General features: G+C 42.1%; 1 protein-coding gene across 4 annotated transcripts in view; it reads left to right on the plus strand.

Annotated features, from left to right (window-relative positions):
* KCNMA1 (potassium calcium-activated channel subfamily M alpha 1) overlaps window positions 1–20128 on the plus strand; it is a 1434006-nt gene that overhangs the window by 1306513 nt on the left and 107365 nt on the right. For all 4 annotated transcript variants that reach the window (XM_019502361.1, XM_019502362.1, XM_019502363.1 and 1 more), the window contains one exon: window positions 16336–16449. In XM_019502361.1, coding sequence (XP_019357906.1) covers window positions 16336–16449 — 114 coding nt within the window. The remainder of the gene's footprint in view (window positions 1–16335; window positions 16450–20128) is intronic.

Consider the following 20128-nt stretch of genomic DNA (forward strand, 5'->3'; position numbering starts at 1 on the left):
CACCATGCAACCCCTGCAAGAAGGAGGCCCGGGTGCCGCTGACCTACCCAATGGATCTGTCTGGGTGGAGGCCTCAGTGGAGCCCAGGTTGGGAGGCAGCATCAGAGCTGGCTGCACTCCGAGTCACCACCCCCATTAAAGACTCCCTCATATGCACTCACCTGAGGACTCTGTCTGCAGCCACCGACTCTGACAGATAGAGTATCAGGCCCCTCCTGCTCTCCCCACTGCATGAACTGCCACACCAACTCCGGCGCGCCCCTGAAAAGCATGTTTGCCCAGTCTGTTCACCCAGCTCAGGAGCGCAGCTCCCACCCAGCATGGCTATATGGAGATGGGTGAACCCCCGCCCGTTCCTGATCCCCTACCATTGGCCCAGTTCCTTGCCCCTCCCTTCACTCTCCCCAGCTTGCTTGGTAGTTGCTCCTTGTCTGCTGATCAGGCTGCTCCTCTCTGCTGCGGTTGGGGGGAGCTGAGAGCACACATGTGGCTGCTTTGGCATTTGGGCTGGTTGTCTGTAGAGAATCCTGACATCGTACAAAATCTTTGCATTAGGCCAAGTGCATTGTATTAATTGTATTACTCAAAGTCTGAAGGAAACATTATGTCATTGTACCTTCTTTTACCAGAACTCCCAGGCCCAAACATATCACTAAATCCAGCTCCCTTAGTCAAAGCATTTAGCTTTAAGGGAAAACATATGGATGTGCTTTTAACATAATCATTTCCAAGTGCTTGATCCTTGAGGAGTGAGTGGCATTGCCACATCCATCTATTAAAACTGGTGATGGTGTCTTACTGAGGCATAGGTACAGAAGAATGAAGCACTGCTGATGAATGGCTCTAGATGGATTTGCATATTGGTATGATATACTGTTTGGTTGACCACATTTATTTGGAATGTAACTTTTAATAGCATGGCTACATTCAGGACAAGGCTTTTAGATATCTGTAGGTAGATTATACTGCTGTAAACCTCCTGAGAGCCATCCATGGAATACTTGGGGTGGAAATCAGAGGTGGTCCTATTCTGAATCCAAATTGTCTCTTAAGTTTGTGACAGCTCAGATGTAGGATTCCAATTCATTTTTTTTCCCCTTAAGGAAAATAAAGCCCAGTCCTGTAAGTTTTGATCTTGGAAGTCCCCCAAAACATGATCAGGATCTGGAATTTTGGTTCTGACTCATCCCATGGAGCATTTATTAGGGTCTTACTTTCAACTCAGTTCCAAGTTTAGTAATTTACAAGTCTGCAGTCCCTATTTAGCTGAGACAGATCATGAAATCAACTATAAAGAAATGCAAGATGATGGAAAAACAATATTGCTAGTACAGAAGAACGGATGTTGCTGTTAACAAAAATCTCTGTTTAAGCATTTTGTAAGAATCCATTTCCCCACAGCATATACCTGAAATTCTTGCCACTGTTACAAAGTAATGTGGAATTTTCTTAGCTTCATCTGCTAAAGAAATTGTCAGAACACACAGTGCAAAAAATGACTGCTATGGTTATTACTGTCGCTGCCCGGGGGAGCTATTCAGATACCTCATTTATTGGAGCTTAATAGATTAAAAATCCAAATTGAGTCTCATGATATAAACCTAATCAAATTCTAATCTGCATAATTTTCTCATAAGCAGCAATGGGAAATTTGTATAATTTTTCAGCAGTTGCCAATCATGTGTTGCAGAGCATGGTTACATTTACTTATCAAAATGTTTTTATTGATCCTTGGTTGCAATGACAGCTCTACCTTTGCTTCTCTGTTTTCTCACTAATGAGACATTTTCTTTATCTGGTACATGCAGTTAAGAAGGATGTTTCTCTAACATGTGTTTATAAATCATTTTTAACAATGAGATTTCCCTTTTACCATTTTTTACTGAACACCTATCTTTGGAAACTGAAAGATATGGCTTCATTTAGTTCACCAGATTTACACAGCACACCAGGTTCTTACTATAGGGCCAAATATGCTAGGATTATTTACATGACTACAAGGGTCTTAACCAAAGTAGATCAGCTTGATCTTTGTTAGGCAACATTAATCCAATTATGTACAAACAGGAGGCACATGGGGATGTTTCCACATTCTGTTTCCCCAAAACTGGGACTCAGGTCCCCTTGACTGTTCTGGGGGAACAGTCCTTCTGTGGATTATGGTTGACCTGCCAGTCGGGCTCAGCTGTAATCACTGTGTCAATATCAACAAACACGAGTACAAATGGTAATGACACAACTCTTATATCTGCGTGATTCTATCGCATTAACTGTAGCAAAACCACTCCAACTTTTTAACCCTGCTTCATTCAAAGTCAGCGTTAGGGTGGTTTAGCTGATTTGCTATAGATGTAGCAATGACAGTATAATGGCTGCTGCAGCAGCTTCCTTCCCCTTCTAATGTGGCTAAAAAGTACATTTGTCCATAACCTCCCATTGTAATCTAGCTTCACTAGTCCTTTCTTATTCCTATTTTCTTTTTTACACGTTAACTTCTAATTGCCCTTCTTTGTCAGTATAGGATTTTATGAGTTGACCCCAGATTTATCTGGTTTTGCAAATATGGCCTTCTTTTTGCTCTATTACAATTCAGACTCACTTGGATTTCCCATTATATGGGTAAGCTGACTTGTCCTTCTTGGCTCTTGATTTAGGACCCAGAGGTCTTGTTTCAGGGAGGAATCCATCCCCCACCCTCAGACCAACCACAACCTTTCCATTCAATAATAGGTAAATTTACTGATACACATTGATAACAGAAAAGAAACAATACAAACAATCAAGCAATTGTGTATATTTACCAAATCCTAGGGCTGTCATCAGAGTCAAAGTACATCTGGCCAGGACATAGCCTCCACTCTGAGGTTCTTTCTTAGGTGTCAGATGTCAGCATGGCATGTCAGCAGTCTGGAGGTGGGATGTCGAGCCCCCTCCATAATGAGATGGGGTGTATGAGACAGACTGGTTGTGTGCCCTCAATGATGGCCTCAGGGACCCTTCCCAGGAGACAGGGATAGGGACCCCTCTCTGAGAGAACGATGGGGATGGATGGGACAAAGGAAGGGACAGTGAAGGACCCTTTTTTACTCTCAAGTATCTGTTTTTGTATTATGTTTCTGTCTTGATTATTCCTCATGACTTTTGATCCATGGTTGGTTGTCTCTCTGTGGTCACACTGTCCATGTACTGTGTCGTCAGCACATTCCAAGCTCATCCAATGCACACACATTCATTTGGTCTTTCAGGGCCTTCTCCTAATTTGATCTGTTCCCCCAAAACTGGGACTCAGGTCCCCTTGCTCTGATCCCTCATTAGCCAGTGTCACTTTATCTTGTGTTATGGCTGTATGGTACATACTCCCTTGGTTCCCAGGCTGTTTGCTAGACTATGTGTCCTTGTTGCATTAAACAACCAATCTGCATGAATGATTGGTGCCTCCTGAATCTGGGGGGGGACCTGCAGAAACCGCTAGCAGCGGCAGCCCTGTCAGGGGGGGCACCAGCCCTACTGACAGCATCAGTGTCAGCCGTCAGGGGGGCACGTGCACCCCCTACCAGTTGCCTATGCCAGTCTGCCTTGAAGGCTGTGATCTCATGTTATGGCATGCCCCTTCAATTCTTAGGCTGTGTGTCCATCTGTTGGCCTTGTTGTGTTAGACAGCCTGTCTGCTTTCAGGGGTATGAGAAATTGTGTGTGTGAGACCCAGGTTCTTTAGAAATCAATTAACCCCTGCTGCCCGTCTTAAACCATTATTATACATATACATATACATATACATATACCTGTAAGACAATTCCCAGAAGCAAACCTTTTAAATACCATTTCTAAGCTAATAATGCTAACCTGCCAAAAAGTTGAGTTGCTAGAGAGCTGATAGAACACAACATGCTGTTGGGCCTGATTATACCTTCATTCCTAAAAGTTGACCCCAGCTATTTTTTAAGCATCAGAGTTGCAAATCTGCATACTTATATACATGCTACTACATTTATACCCATAAAAATTAAACCCTTAGTGTTTAGAGTAGCAGAAACAGGATACTGCCCTAAGAAGGCTCAGTATATATTAAATAGAGAATGGGAATAGCTTAGAGAAACTATAGCTGCAACATTAAGGTTGAAAAAGCAGAGACTGAAATTTCTCATAGTAATGTAATCAGCCTACACTAGATGAAGTATTTTGGGTTCTTGTATTCATGCTGACACAAGGGGTGAATCTACACATTATTTAACGCACTTTAGATAATGCACATTAAATCTAGTACCTCCCATTGTGAGGTACAAGAAAAGCGCAAATTAGTGTATTTTAATGCTCACTAGCTAAAGAGCACAGAGCACCTATACATGTGATAGACCCCTACTCTGACTCATGCTAATTAGCACGTGTTGGAGCAGACTCTATTAACAGAGTCTGCTGGAACATGCTAATTAGTGTGCTCCAGCAGTCTCTGCATCACATGTATTCAGCATCCCTGTGGCAGAATACCATCCCTGTCTCTCTCCAAAACTCTTGCTACCTGACAATTTGGTTACCATGATCACTCCTCTACCCCATCTCTTCATGTGACCCTGAGCTGGATACATTCCTGAGGGAGGGGGGAAACCTGCTACCTCTGCTTACATGACTGGCATCACATACCTGGGTGAGAGGCTTATGCTTCCTATCGTCCTAAGCAATGCCAGCCTGACTGGGAGGGGGCTAGAGACCCTGCCAGTCTACCCAGGAACCAGTGATGCATTTCAAATTGGTTGGCTGGCAGCCAACAGGTGCTGGCCTCCATTGGACCAGGTAAATGATGTTATAAGTTCTATATAAGTTAAGGACTGCCCAAAAGGAGGGGTAGGAGCCATGGCAAAAACTCAGAGAACAGCTGGACCATCTGAAACTTGCTCTCTCTCTTGAAACTCATAATCAATGAACTGCTTGCCTCCAGAGGGAATCTCCACCTGCTCCCTGAGATCTAACTAGATATGTAGCTTGCAGTAACTGAGATGCATGATCAAAGGCTAGCCAGCTATGCCAGTTTGCTCGATGGGATTTCTCTGATAATGCTGTACCCAGTACCCTATTCCAAACCTACTCCTTGTACCTAATAAAATTCTCCTTTGTACCTAGCATGGCAGACTTATTGGGAATGGGTCTAGATTATGTCCTGGGCTCACCTTGGTTCGGCTGTCTAAGGGAGACCACTATTTGTGCTTCAGACTGAGGGAAGCACCCCAAGTTCTTGAAGTGGGTTGAGTACCCTCAAGGGCTACTAGACCTGTGTTTCCCAGGGAGCACAGAGGTATGATCACTCCAGACCCTGGGTGGCGGCAACATTACCCCCAGGCTAGCAGGTATGCTCCAAGAAGGGGATCAGCCAGATGTGTGGCACCCCCAGGGTGACACTCAGAGCCTGGAAGGTGGTTGGGTGCAGTGAGATGGGTGGGCTTAGTGCAGGAACACCCTCTACTGTCCCACCACAATCCCCATGTTTCAAAATGGTGGTGGGGGCACTTTAATTAAGTTCAAATGATGTTGAAAATGTGTGACTTGAGGTGTTTTAATTAGAGCAGCTTTCAGTGCCACTCTAATTAGAGTGCCCCCTCCATATACTGGAGCATGTGTATAGACACCTACAGTTTTTTTGTGATTCTTTAATGCATATTAAAGTGCACATGTAGACATGCCTAAGGAGAGCTAAATGGTATACGGCACTTGCCCAACCTTGTTTTCAACTACTTGTACAGCTCTTGAGGTTCTTCATGGCACAAAAGCCTAAATGCATTTAAAAGTAGCTAGGATCAACCCAGTATCTTTTGCACAGAGGTGAAGGGACTGGATTCATTAAAGCAGAGGAAACAGACCCCCAGGAGGAGAGAAATGGCCAGAAAAAGGAGGGCTGGAAACTTTAGGGATGTATATGCAGATACCATCAGTGGCGATTGGTGCCTCCCAAGGGCACCAGATTGCCAACAGGGCGGAGGGGTGGGGAGTTTCCCAACCACCTCTTGCTGGCTGGGGCACTCCCTATGCATCAGCAATGGATACCACAGTTCTGAGAGAGAAGAGGTAACCAAACACATAGTACAGAAATAAAGTGAAGAGCATAAGACAGGAAATGTAGTTTGTTGAAGATAGCATACCTAAATTTGATGCTTTTCCAGCAGTTAAAGTTCACACGAAGACGTTGTTTCCTTGGAAATGATAGAGGAGATAAGTCATGAGACTGGAATGCTGACAGAAGTGTCCATAAGACCATTTTGCTATTAAAACATGTTGCAGATAGTTTAGCAACTTGCTCTTCTGATGCTATTATCAATCTCATGTTCTGCATTATACAGACAATGTGAACTCACAGTGGCTTGTATTAGGCATTTTCCATTCACTTTACAAATCAAAACTGAGCCCCTACTCTTCCAGCATGGGTCACTAGAAGGCAGCAAGATGGTGGAAGGATATTAGTAGCCTAACAGGCATTCTATTAGTGACTTCCATTGGTTTTGTCTGTTTACTTCTCTTGATGCACTGCAAAGCCTCTTAAAAAAAATCTCAGGTTTTTTGTTTATTTTGTTTTTGTTGTTTTTATTGCAGGAACATTTCCTAGTTACCTTAGACTCTAGGGACTGAATAAGAAGACACTGATTAGGACTCTTGAAGTACATTCTGTGTTCCAATGACAGATGCACATGAAGCAAGAAGGCTGTGCTGCCTATTAGGACATATAAATCCACCTTAGCTTTATCAGCTTTAAAGAAAATTCTAAGGCAAAGGAATTCAGTGACCTAGACAAACGTTTGATTAGAACCTTCTGAAATTGCTGTAGTATTGAGAAATCTGGAGGAAGAATCGACAAAGTGTGAGCTTTCACTTTAGGATCCTTTCTGGTAAAAAGGAAAACAATTTCAGTAAAATTATCTTTCTCTCCATAGAGTGTGCTGGGTGAATATTGCTTATGTTTGCCAGAGAGAATGTTCCCCTCAGACATTACCTGAAGTGTACCATAACTTAATGACTGCATTTTGTTTCTGTTAAACAAGGGAAAAGGGGAAGACAGATGAAGGATATATATCAAGCAGAGAGCTTCAAAGCATAGCTCAGGAAAACTTGCCCAACAGCCAGCAGATTGAGAAAAGTGATCTTTCCCCTCTATTCTGCACTGGTGAGGCCACATCTGGAGTACTGTGTCCAATTTTGGGCCCCCCACTACCAAAAGGATGTAGACAAATTGGAGGGAGTCAAGAAGAGGGCAGTGAAAATGGTTAGGAGGCTGGGGAATATGACTTATGAGGAGAGGCTGAGGAAACTAGGCTTATTTAGGAAAGAAAAGAAAAAACTGAGTGGGGAAGGAATATAACAGTAGCCTTCAGCTACCTGAAGGAAGGTTCAAAAGAAGATGGAGTTAGGCTGTTTTCAGTGGTGGAAGATAACAGAACAAGGAGCAATGGCCTCAAGTTTCAGCAAGGGAAATTTAGGTTAGATATTAGGAAACTTCCACATTGAGGGTAGTAAAGCAGGTTATCCAGAGAGGTGATGGAATCTCCATCCTTGGAGATTTTTAAGACCAAGGTAGACAAAGCCTTCGCTGGGATGATATAGTTGGGAGTGGTCCTAGTTTGAGCAGGGGGGTTGGACTAGATTATCTCCTGAGGTCCTTTCCAACCCTGATTTTCTGTGAAAACTACAGTTCTTGTGAATGTTTTACTTTTGTTTCAAGCTGTGAGTGAGTGTGGCTTGATCTGACTTTGGGTTGATAGCATAAGTTGTTTTGCAGGAAAGACTTCTGACAATTGAGGAAGGCTATCAAACTTGGTGTCTGCACACTACATTCTGAAAGCAGACTGAAAGTTCAGAAACACAATGTCATGTCCATGCAAACTGAGAAAGAGCTCTTACAGTGTGTATGAAATAATAATAAACCCAAGTTTGACTAGGTGTCAAGCAGAAAATAGTTCAAACAAAATAAACATTGTGTTTGTAGACGTCACCACTTAAAACAGTATTGAAATTCCACTCCAGGTCCTGATGTTTTGTTTTAAAGACAAACACTACATCAACTGGGGTTTCCCCCAGTGTGGCAAGTCTGAGCTTTGCAGTGTGTGAATCCCAAACCTTCCCATTCAACATCTATGAAGTTTACAATAGCTAGTAGCCACAGAGAAATTAGAGTAGAGCAGTTCTGATTATCAGGTGACAAAAATAACAACGTACCCATTACTTTCTCCATTTAAGGCCTCCCCAGGCTTTGTAAGGGCGTATGGAGGGTCATCAACCACCCATGCATAAACTATAGCATCCCCTGCAGATGACTAAATTTGCATCAGGATCAAGCAGACAAGATGACAGCTTTGTCCCGTTCTACACACCTGTTCTCTCCATTAGAGAGGGAGAGTTGCATTTTTTGAGTCCAGGCTGGCAAGAGTCAGTCAGAAAAGAGACTAGAACTCAGGGTTTCCAGGTGTTGTGGTCAGCCTAAAACTCAGACTACATGGAGGTGCTGAAGTTAAGATAGTTTATAAACCGAGTGGTTGAAACAGTTCCCCCTCACACCTTGGTGTGAGCAGCTGCATGCCTACCAATGCACTTCCCAGGTAAGCCCAAGTGACTGTACTTTGGAGGATAACAGGTTCAGTCTAGCATTCCATTGAGTTGAGTGGAATCTTAATGAGTGTTATCAGCTAACAGTAGGCAAAGTATGTAGTTATGAAGTCTCATTGTAAGAGAATTCTCTCTTACTCCATCTCTGCTTGGGGTGGGGCAGGGGAACTCTCTGTATCTTGCATGTTTTACTGGAGTATTATTGTTTAGTGTCATAGGCTTGCATAGTACTTTACCAACAAGCAAGACATTGCCCATTAGACTTGGCAATCAGGGTAAATTTTTGTTTATTCTGCTGCTGTGACAGATCTAGCCCTACCAGGCTATACCAACATCCAGCAGCCAGCTAGTCTGCCCTGATGCCTGTTCTTCCATACTGTTGCCAAATATCTTGCATGCCACACCCTGGTGGAACACATACAGGAGGAGTCCCAAGCCTTGGCTTGGTGCAGGGAGGGGAATACCCTTTGGGCCAAAACAACCCTGTCTATCTTGGCCTGCTTTGGCTGCTATCTTCAGCCCTAGGCCACCTTATTTTAGCCTCAACTTCTTAGTAGCAGTTGCTTGGTTAGGATTTAAACCCCCATAGTCTACGTTCTGGATCCCCTAGCCTCAAGGGGGTTAATGACTTTCTCCCCCACAACCACACAATGGGCACTGGCAGTGCAGCTTCCTCATCCTCTAAGCTTCGCTTTACAGCAGCTCAAATTCATGCTTGCCTAACCACAACAAAAGTACTGTCCTTCTGGTACTCGCAACACTAAAAACAACATGAACTTAAGTCTTCGTCTTTCTGGGCCAAATCAGAATGAGGGGGAGAACAGAGCTTCCCTTACTATGCCTTCAGATACTGTGTTGTGGCCTGCCTACAAGTTCTGCAGCCTTCCCAGGCAGAACTAAATTGCCTTCTTTAGGCAGGGAGCAAGCCTTTTATTCTCACAAGCCCCTCCTTTTCTGGCTGGTCAGACCTAGCACCTGGCTTAAGCACCGGGATTTCTCATTAGTCCCATCATCCCTGCCAGCTGTCTGCCCTTTGGCTGCAATGGGTTCTTAGGTCCATCCTCCTGGGGCAGGGCAATTTGCAATTGCAGGAGCCTTGTCCTTTTTCCCTTTCTCTGTATGCCAATCAGGGCTTCTCCTTAGTGGTCCTGGTGGCTATCTTCTTTTCAGCCTTCAGCCCTCTAAGCCACAAAAGTTCTGCTCTACTCTTGGTTGCCTCACAGCCTTCTCCCTTATGCTTTCTCTGTACTGCTAAATGTTTGCTGTGTTTTTACCTAAAGTATGCTCAGTAGCACACTGTCATGCATGTGGGGCAGACAGGAGCAGAGCAGAATTTTTGTTGCTCAGAAGGATGCGTGCTGAAAAGAAGAAGCTAGCCACAAGGACCACTAAGGTGCTCTCTCTCTGCAGTGAAGAAGCAGTACTCATCTGTTCTATGGGCACAGCAGGAACAGTCAGTAGGTCACCTAACCATTGCCAGATGCATAAGCGAGGTAGGCTCTGGTTCTTTCTGGATGTCATAACTACCATGAACCTGTTGCACAGTTGATCTGGAGCCTGATCTCTTCTTGTGGAGAAGGCGTTTTCATCCTTGCAAACGCCATCCTGTTCACAAAGCCATGTGTCCTCAAGCTTTTCACAGGCTATATTCAGACAAGGTTCTTTGGGTGAATCTGATATATTTTATTAGACCAACTTAAATAGCTGGAAAACAATTTTTAAGCAAGCTTTTGGGTTCCAAAACCCTTCATCAGGCTCAGGAAGTTTCACCAGTTGGTGCGTGCTGTTCCTGGATGGAATGTAAAGTAAAGAAGCCAGAGGCTGGGCTGGTGTGCATGCAAGACAGGCAGTCAGTGATATGCATTTCACCTTCATTGCTAATTCTATTTTATGAATGTAGCTCATGCTTCTCTGGCCATATATTGGGCAAGGGCACCGCTGCAGTTAGGAAGATCACTATCTGAATCTGGCCTCTTTTTTTCTTGGTTTCTGAGCAAGGTTTGTAGATTGAAGGAGAAAATGGAATATGAAAAAATGTTGTGAGGAAAGCATGGCATTTTAAAGGAAGGCTCCATGTGAAAAAATTGAATCTTTTTGCACCTGAAAATGGATCTTAAATTTGATGCCTGAGCTTGTTTCTGGGTCTGTAATGAAATAGAGATTTCCTAATACTCTGTGACCTGAATTTCTCCCTGCTTTTTATGGGTGCTATTCCTTGACGTACAAACCTGTGTTTTCTCAAGTCAGCATTTGATGATGGATGTCAAAATACAGGCCATGTATTATGTATATAGCATTACCGATTTAAGGTGTTTACTTGTCAACTTGAAGAAAGTCAAAAATGTCACATTCACTGAATCTGCACAGCTGTCAGTTGTAGTTTTCCATACCTTTAAATGAACTTTCTGATAAAACAGTTTAGGAATTTGTTTCTTTCTATCTTTCTTTCTTAATTAATTTTACTGTTTGGGAGGCAGGCTACAAACAGAATGGGTTCTCAGAGTTGGATGAATGGTCTGATTGCCTACTGGACACACGCATAAAATATCCCTGATTTTTCTGACTTTTCTGATTTTCTTTTTTGCTTACACAATTGTTCCCTGTTTAAGTAGAGGATTCCAATCAGATCTCTATTGCTGATCCTAATAATGTGTGATCAAGGAAACAAATCAAAGTATTGGCTATTTCTCAAAGATTCCAAAACGAGAAAAAATATCAAGGTACAAAATTACTTTTCAAGGGAGAAAAGAAAAACATCTTTAATATGCTCTCCACCTTTCATACAGAATGCACTATGCATGTATCCAGCAATTACAGAGCTCCTGATAGTCTGCATCTAACAGAAATACCACATTTACTTCAATCCTTTAATACCATGCAAGGAAGACAACTATGTGAAGAATTAGAGGTGGCTACAAATAGCCTTGCAGATTGAACAGAGGGGAAGTATAGAATTGAGAGGCATGTCACACTGGCTAAGTATAAACACTCAAAAAGCCTGAGGCCAAATCAATTTAATCTTTGCAAGTTAGTCTAAGCTGCACAGGTTGAGCCAATAAGCAAATGAATAGACATCCACTTTTGATTCCAGAAATTGAACTACATGCCTGCAGTGGCCCAGGCCACAAGCTGGGGAGCACTAGAGCATGCCTTCCTGCTTGGGCCTGCCCACCCTGCAAGCGGTTGGTTACCAGGGAGGTGTAAAACATCCCGGAAGACTTTGAGTTAACTTGAACGGGATCTGGGGCAGATGTTTGATAAACCATTCTAACCTCAATCAATTAAGTCTAATACTACATCCATCCAGGTTTATGTTAAACTGGCTTTGGCCATTTTGAAAGCAGTTTATGTACACCAAACTTCTGTTGTGTTCTAGATTTGAACCAGTTTCTGATCACTTACACTGGTTGTAATGTGTCATTTCTGTCCCTAGCCACTGAGTCACACATTTTGCTTGTAGCCATCAGGACAGTAGGCAAAGTGAAGGCAGTGTCACAACGGGTAGAGATGATTCTGGAGAAAAGAATGAAGCAAGGCCTCTGAGGATAGTCTGAACAGCAGTGGTACATGGTGTCATTACTATTCTTCAAGTACTGTGGAACCAGGGTAGTTTTCACTATCCTCAGATAAGTTGCAGGCTCTGTAAGACTTGCACCTGGCACTTTAATTCTCTGTATAGAGGACCTGGCTATCTTAATGTTTGACTTAACACTAAGCTAGTCAGGAGGCTGGAGTGGTGTGGGTGCTAAAGTGTATAGTGGACAGGCCAGAGGTTGTAAGTTTGAGGCCACAGCAGAAGCACCTGTGGTGTGGCTTTGTCAGATTCTGGCATGTCTGCTAAATACCTTTTTACAAGAATATGCAAAAAGAAGGACTTACCACATATGCTATCCTATTGCTTTCTCACACTGCTTGTGTTTGGATGTTGTGTCACAAGATCTGGTGTTATCACAATGTGCTCTCCAGCATATTATATGTGATAGCATGTAACTTCCAAATATAAAGAACAGTCCTACTTCAGCTGCTGCTTCTCCAGAAATAACATTCCTGCCCCTTTGACATCTGGATCAAGCAAGCCCAAAGCCCCTTGTTAGCCAAGACTCTTCTCCTATAAGAAATCAGCCAACTGTTTTCAAAGTTGGTGGGGGGAGGAAGTGGCTTTCTAAAAAATTGCTGGTACAGCTTGAATCCAAGGGTCCATGCTTAAGACTGATAAAACGGGTGGGAATCAAAGTTTGTGAATCCACGTTCTGAAATCATTAGTATTACATTTAAAATCCCCAAATGTTGTACATAACCCCCCTTTCCTCCCAGATATGACAAGGGGCTGAATTAGTGCATGACTTCAGAACTTAGTATTCACATTCCCTTGGTCCTAATTGTTATCAAATCCAATTTTCATGCTTAGGAGATTTCCTTTCCTTGCTCACATAATCTATGACACCTTTGCCATTGTAGGCTTTTTCTGCTAATTGGACAGTTTAATATTTTGGTCTTGGGTTTGTTTGGTTTTTTTGAGACTCTGGGAAATCATTTTGAGCCAGTTATCCATTGGTTTGGGAAAGGTGCACATAAGGACCTCTTATTGACTTCACAGTCTAGTTTGGCACCTCCTTGCTAATGCTTTACAGTAACGTAAGTTATTGTAAGTCCATAGCATAAACTACAGGAGGTTAATAGTTCACTGATTATAATTCTTCTACATGTACAGCATACAAAAGGTTAATTAATTATCTGTATCATCTATTAATAGCCTGTGCAAGTGGTTAGGTCTCAGGTCTCTCATAATAAGCCTTGCTAGTTTTGTCTCTGCCTTGCCTGATAAATGTTACTTGCACTTTTGCCTTGGTTGTGGTGATGATAAGGTAAGTGCCTACAGGATGTCTGTAACTGACTGACGACGGGCAGAGGAGAGAGCATAAAAATAGCTGCAACCACACTCATGACTGATTGTGCCACTGTAATCACTACATGCTCTTCTTGGTGTCTCTCAGCTACCCTAGGGATGGAAACACCCTGTTATGCCTCTGGGTGTTCAATCCACTTTTTCCATGTTAGCTTGGGAGAATGGATTCCAATAAATGCTAAGTAATGCCCTTGCACCTGCTCCCAAGAACTCTGTGTTCAAATAGGTTCATAGACATCACACACCAAATCCCTATCTTTTTCCTTTCCATTGACTTCAAGCTCTCACAGGCTTCAAGCAGTTACAAACGTTCTCAAAAATGTGAAGGGAGAGTTCAAGGTATAGTCTCTGGAAGATTATATAGGCTAGACAAAGGCCTGTGTAGCGGTTGGACAGAGACATCCTCTTTGTTCAATATATATATTGGCTTCCATCAATCTTGTAGATCTTGATGTACACATAAAAGGTCTAGGTTTCTAAGTGTGTCAGTCCTACGTGATCCAGCACCTCTGTGTTTGGCATTTTGTCTTCCAACTTTATTTTCAGGATCTTGTGCACGCATCTCATGTGGAAACTGTTCAGTCTCCTGATGTGCCTGGCATATGTAGTCCATATTTCTGAACCATAAAGCAAGAATTATAGTGCAGAAGTCTCATAGATTTGCATCTTCATCTTAGATGATTGTTTATTGTTATTCCATGTACATTTCTACAATATCCCACAATTCTTAGCTGCTTTTCTAAATCTATTAGATCAGTCTAAAGGATGTTATGAGTGGTACTATACAATCTTAGGCAAATGCTCCAGGTAGGTTATGATCCACTGCCATCTAAAGCCAGGACTTTACAAGTTTGGGCACAAAACACTCGATATGAGATTTAAAAAAATCAAATCGTATTGCCAATAAACAGCAGGATGGAAATGGGGGCGGGGGGTCCAGAATTAATGCCTTTTATATTTCATTTTATTTTAATCCAAATTTCTAAGTGGTAATTACTACTATGAAGAAAGTGATGGGGAGTGGAAATCTAGGTAAGGAACTGACATCAGATTACAAAGTGTTATAAAAAAATCATATAGGGATTTCTTTTATCGTTTAGTTTAATTGGTATCATCCAAATTGAAGACAGAGTAGTGGATACTATTGTATCAGCTCATTTAAGAACTGATAGCAGATGCACGTATAAATGAATTAGCCCACTGGGCCAGTTTTCATGCTGTGAGAAGTCAGTAGAATATCTTTAACTCCACACATCTCAAAGGTAACATATGGAGGAGTCAAACCTAGGTCAGGTGCGTAATGACAAACGATTGAAATCTGTCTTCTTTTCTCAGATGTGAGGTCCAAGAATTTGGCAAGAATTTGGCCTAGTATGTAATGGCCACTCAGCAACTGATAATGTAATTAGTTTGGCATCATTCCTATTTTTAGTGGACAAGTTCTTGCGTAAAGAAAAAAACAGCTGCAGCATGGGGAAAGTGAAGCCCTCACACCAACTTTGTGTTTCATTTCCACTTCTTTCAGGATGATGTAAAAGGGACATTCCAATCCTTCCTACTATTTTTGTGTGCAGGTGGGGGGGTTATGGGATATAAATCTTTATTAAGAAGTACCAGGCCAACTGTAGGTTGAGTTTTTGTATAAATCAGTAATTGAATGATTTCTTCCTTAAGCTCTGACTCCATCCTAAGAAAATACTTTGCCTGAGAAATTTCTGATAAAAATGGTAAGGTTAAAAATTACTCACTGGTGGGATTTTCCAGTAGGAACTTGGATGGAACCATGCACATAGCATAAAGATGGAACTTGTGTGTGCAAGATGATCTCTCCAGTTTCCCAGGAGGTGGTTCTTCTCCCAATCTGCATTTTGTCCATATCATGCCCCAACATCCTGTTGTATGGAAGTATCCCTCTATCTCTCTCTACCCCACTTCACTGAATTTAAACTAGTGGTTCATTAAATCCTGTTATTTTCAGGATGCCGGCTCTCTCAAGGACTGTGCTGGTTCTGAAATGTTTGAGTGGAAACTGAGTACTCACTGCAGTTCATAATGTTTTTGATAGAGTTGTCAAGGCAATCAATTGACTGCGTGTTTTTTTTTGACTAAAGATTATAGCAATTTTACAAAAAAACTACTATGATTTTCATTGTTGTTTGACCCATTTCTTAATGGAACATTTGTGCTTTTTCTGTGTATTATTTGGACGTATTGGCATTTTTTTACAATTTTCGATCAATGTTTTACCAGTGAATTGACCAAACTTTATTTGACCAGTCAAATACCCAACCCTATTTTTGGGAACTATTTATAAAATGTGATTATGTCTCCCAGCACTGTGTTTAGGTCAATGCTAAATATTAGTAAGTAGATCCACAAACTACTAAAACTGTTCCATAATGATTTTTTAAAGCCTTGAAATGTTGGTTGAGACTTCAGAAAGATGCTTAAAGTTAGGGGTCTTTAAAATATGCATAAGAAAACAAAATCCTCAAAATAAAATGACTTTGGATGTGATTTTCAATGTACACATTTTGCACTGCAAGCTTTAGTGGTCTCAAGACAAAATCTGCTCTTTCATGAGTCAAGCATAGTAAATTAACTGGTTATAGCATTAACAATATGTAACAGTGATCGATTTGAGCATCCATATTTATAGGAAGGTATGATGAAAGTGCTGTCAAATATTTTCTGGATTATTTCTACTGTTATTATTCTGATGATTACATTCTAATACAAAATTCCTGCAATACTTGTTTCTGTCACTTGGGTCAGTCTGAAAGGACTCGTTCTTTTTCTTGTCTTGCAGTTTGTTACCTTATAATTTCTTTGTAACATGTCTCCCATAGGGTTTACACCACCAGGGATGGATAGGTCATCTCCAGACAATAGTCCAGTCCATGGCCTGTTACGTCAGCCCTCCATCACAACAGGAATCAACATCCCTATTATAACAGAGCTAGGTAAGCAAAACAAAGACATACCTTTAATGTGTTTTCCTGTATATTTTCCCCTTCACTTTCAGGCAAGACTTGGGAGAGTTACCTGTTCTATAGCCTATGACACCTCCAGTTAATTGTTTTGAATGATTCTTGCCCAGGAAATATTAGGGGACACTTGTTTCTGATGAATAGCTGATCTTTATGTAGGTCTTTCCTATGGGTTTTCACTTTGCATTTTCTTGAACATGCAGTATGTCAAACAAGATGCTGGTTTTGATCTATTGCTCTTAGGCAATCTTTTAAAAAGTTGCATAAGATACAAGCAGACTTCCACTGCCTTTATGCAATGGTAAGAGGCTACTCTTCACATTCTAAAGCCACTTAATTTGGTGTAATCAAGGTTTATATAATAGTAAACCCAGTATCCTTGACAATGGGATGACCATAACTGGGATTCAATTGCTGCTTTCCCTGTGGATATTTATGTTGTTGAGTGCTGTGACATGAAGTGCAGAAACTGTTCTGTTGTTCATGGCAGATGCCAACTTGATTTGTGGTCCTTTGTCCTTTTATGTTTCAGTTTTGTGTTCTTGGAGCCTTACCTGTCTTTTTTCCCTTACTTTATTCTCTTCTGTACTTTCTTTTTCCCCCTAACTACTTTACTCATTAGCTAAGCCTGGCAAACTTCTGCCTTTGGTTTCAATCAGTCAGGAAAAAAACAGTGGAACCCACATTCTAATGATAACTGAACTGGGTAAGAAGTGCCTTTTTCCTTCACATCACTGTTTTCCTTTGTTGGTTTAGTGGTGGTGTTGTTCCTACTGTCATCGGCTTTTTTCTTTATTTGTCTGGCTGTATCAGAGGGGCTACCCTCATGGCACCGCTTTGAATGTGTTTTATTTGTGGTTCTGGTTGAAATTGACTGTCTTGTTCTGGCCTTTCTTAATGATTTTTTTTCACGCAGCATCAGTAAACCTTTGATCACACTCGTCTGACCTGCCGGCTGTTTTCATAGCACCTTCTCACTGATTCATTTTCTTTGGTTGCCCCTCTCTCCCCCCTCTCTCTTTTTTTTTATTTCAGCCTATTGTCAATTTGACTGACATGTCTTAACAGCTCTCACAGGAAGTCAAAGAAGAAATGAAAGATTTCAAAAAAGCAACCCCAGTATTGTACCTTCCCTTGGGCTGTTTGTTTGTTTGTTTTGGGGGAGGCCTTTTCTTAGAAGCTCGGGTTCTGAAGCTGTAAAAGCAGCTCAGTTTCTACCCTACTCTCTCAATGAAGTAACATTTCACAAGGGATTGAGAGAAGTGTTTGATTAGCGTTTCCTGTGGTTTAGTGCTGCACATTCAGACCTACCCCCTTCTAGGCTAGAGACCTTTCATAGAAAGCATACCAGACTAACTTGCATCAGGATAAAGATATTGAGGCTAAAATTGCACTTGTGGAATTCACATAATATTTGGTATACCTTGGAAGCTGGCACCATGTACCTCTGGCAAGCCAATGTCAAAGGTATTAGTCTTACAAATCCATCAGATATAAACAAGAAAACAATGCTACTGTCATTAGTACCACTCCTCACTGACAAATTAAATTTAGGCGTAACATTTAAAAAGTATATTTTGAAATAGTACAGCAGGCTTTCAAATTGTGTTTGGCTGTAGGAGCCTGAGAATAAATTAATGCCTCTTGCACAACGATAATATTATTGTAGATGGAGCTATTTACAAGGATAAAATTCATCTGCCCCACATATAGTAACCATGTTCCATATACATGAATGTTGAGAGACATTCATTTGGAATGGTTACAACAGGACGAGGAGGGTTGGCTGGGTGGTAGGTCGTTAGGACTTGAAGGTTCTAGTCCAATCTCTGCTACTGAGTTACAGTACGTTTTTGGTTTTGTTGCAACCAGCATACCTCTGTTCACATTATGTGTAAAATCAGGTTACTAATGCCTGCAAAAAGGGCTGCAAAAAGGCTGTAGTGAGGGTTAAGCATTTTGAGAACCTTTAATAATAAGTGTGGCAGTACATAGCCTGTTTAAACATAGGCAGTTTGAATGTGCATTTAAGTCCCAAGAAGGTAGTTCAAGCAGCAGGTACAGTTATGGAAGAGAGTGGGGCCAGAATCCATTGTCACTGAATGATAATGGCAATTCTCTCATTGGCTTCAGAGGAACTGAGGCTGAATTTTTAGCTGTACACCACATCCATGGCTTCTGTCATTAAGCTTAAGAGATTAAGGATGAATTCTATTAATCCATGGATTTCTGAGTGGTAGCATTTAAGTTATATAAATGTCACACACAGACGGACAGAAATTCTGTTTCTCCTGTATCATGGACATATACATCAAGAGTGCATGGTAAGTTATGCATGTGTAACCCTCGTGCATATGTACCTGCATCTTATTAGTGATGCAGGAGACAATGAATCTATGACTGTGAAGGAAGGAAGACAAGTTGCCTCCAGTGTTTTAGTCTAAATAATTGAATGGTTACAGCACTCACCCAAGAAGCCAGAGCCTAAGATTAAGCTCCTTTCTTATCCAGAGGGGGATTTGAACCTGCATTTCCCTGGTTTTGTAAAGTAGCATACTATGTGCTAGGCCACACATCAGGCAAAAGCTTGAATGCTCTCCAGTCCTTCTTTTGAAACTGTTCCCCTGGGCGGCCAAGAGAGGGAGGTATGTGGGACCAGGAGAAAGTGCAAGGTAAAGGATATGTGGCTCAATTAGATGGCTGCCGCACTGGCATGGGTTCAAGCCTGGAAAGGTTTGAGTTTTCTCCCATTGGAGCATAAACTTCCACACTAACCTGCTTTTAGCTGTTTTACCCAATACAAAGAGCACTAGAGAGAGTTCTGAATAATATGTGACTTGTGCCATTGTGGTTGAAGCTTTGTCCTGAAAAGCCAGAGATGTTCAGGTTCTAATTCCCTCTAGATGAAGGGGAGTCAGAACCAAGGTATTTAGCTTGAGGGATGAATGCTCTAACTATTTAAATATTGGGAGCTAAATCATGGGAGAACCTCCTCCCATCACTTTTTTTCTGGGACTTATTTTAAGTTCAGGTGTACATGGGTTATGTGCATACACACGTAGTTGTGTTTGCATGCAGCTAATTTGTATCCCTACTGCATGTGTAGGCTTATGTGTCCAAGGCACAAACTGAAGGTAAAAAATGACCAGGTAGGTGACTAGAAAGCCGCTGCTTCGATATACATGGGGTGTGTCTAATACACAAGATGCTTTACTACACAGTAGACTAAACTCGCGTGCAGTAAAGTGGCACCATCTACATGTATGCAGCAATTACTGCACAATAGATTACCTGTAAATATATGTACTAGAAATCAGCACGTTAAACTAATGCAAATTGCTTCCAGTCAACCTAGGCAGCAGGGGGCCACAGGGGGCAGGGTGAGCTGTCCTGGCTTAATGGGATGATGCCTTCCAGCCACATGGAGATCAGGATGTGACCTGATCTCCATGTGGCTGGGAAACAGCTGCCCAGCAACCAGGACAGCTCTCTCAGCACTGTGGAGATCAGATCAGGTCTCAATCTCCCTGCAGCTGGTAGGGAGCTGCCTGCCAAGCTGGGATAGCTCCTCTCCCCCGCCCCCCCCCCCGAGATTGGTTGGGGCTACCCCCCGGGTTGGGCCAGGGAGGGGCTGCCACTCAGGGGGGGCCGG

The sequence above is a fragment of the Gavialis gangeticus genome, unplaced genomic scaffold (genome assembly GCF_001723915.1).
Source record: "Gavialis gangeticus isolate Ggan-Ray unplaced genomic scaffold, GavGan_comp1, whole genome shotgun sequence".
NCBI lineage: Eukaryota > Metazoa > Chordata > Crocodylia > Gavialidae > Gavialis > Gavialis gangeticus.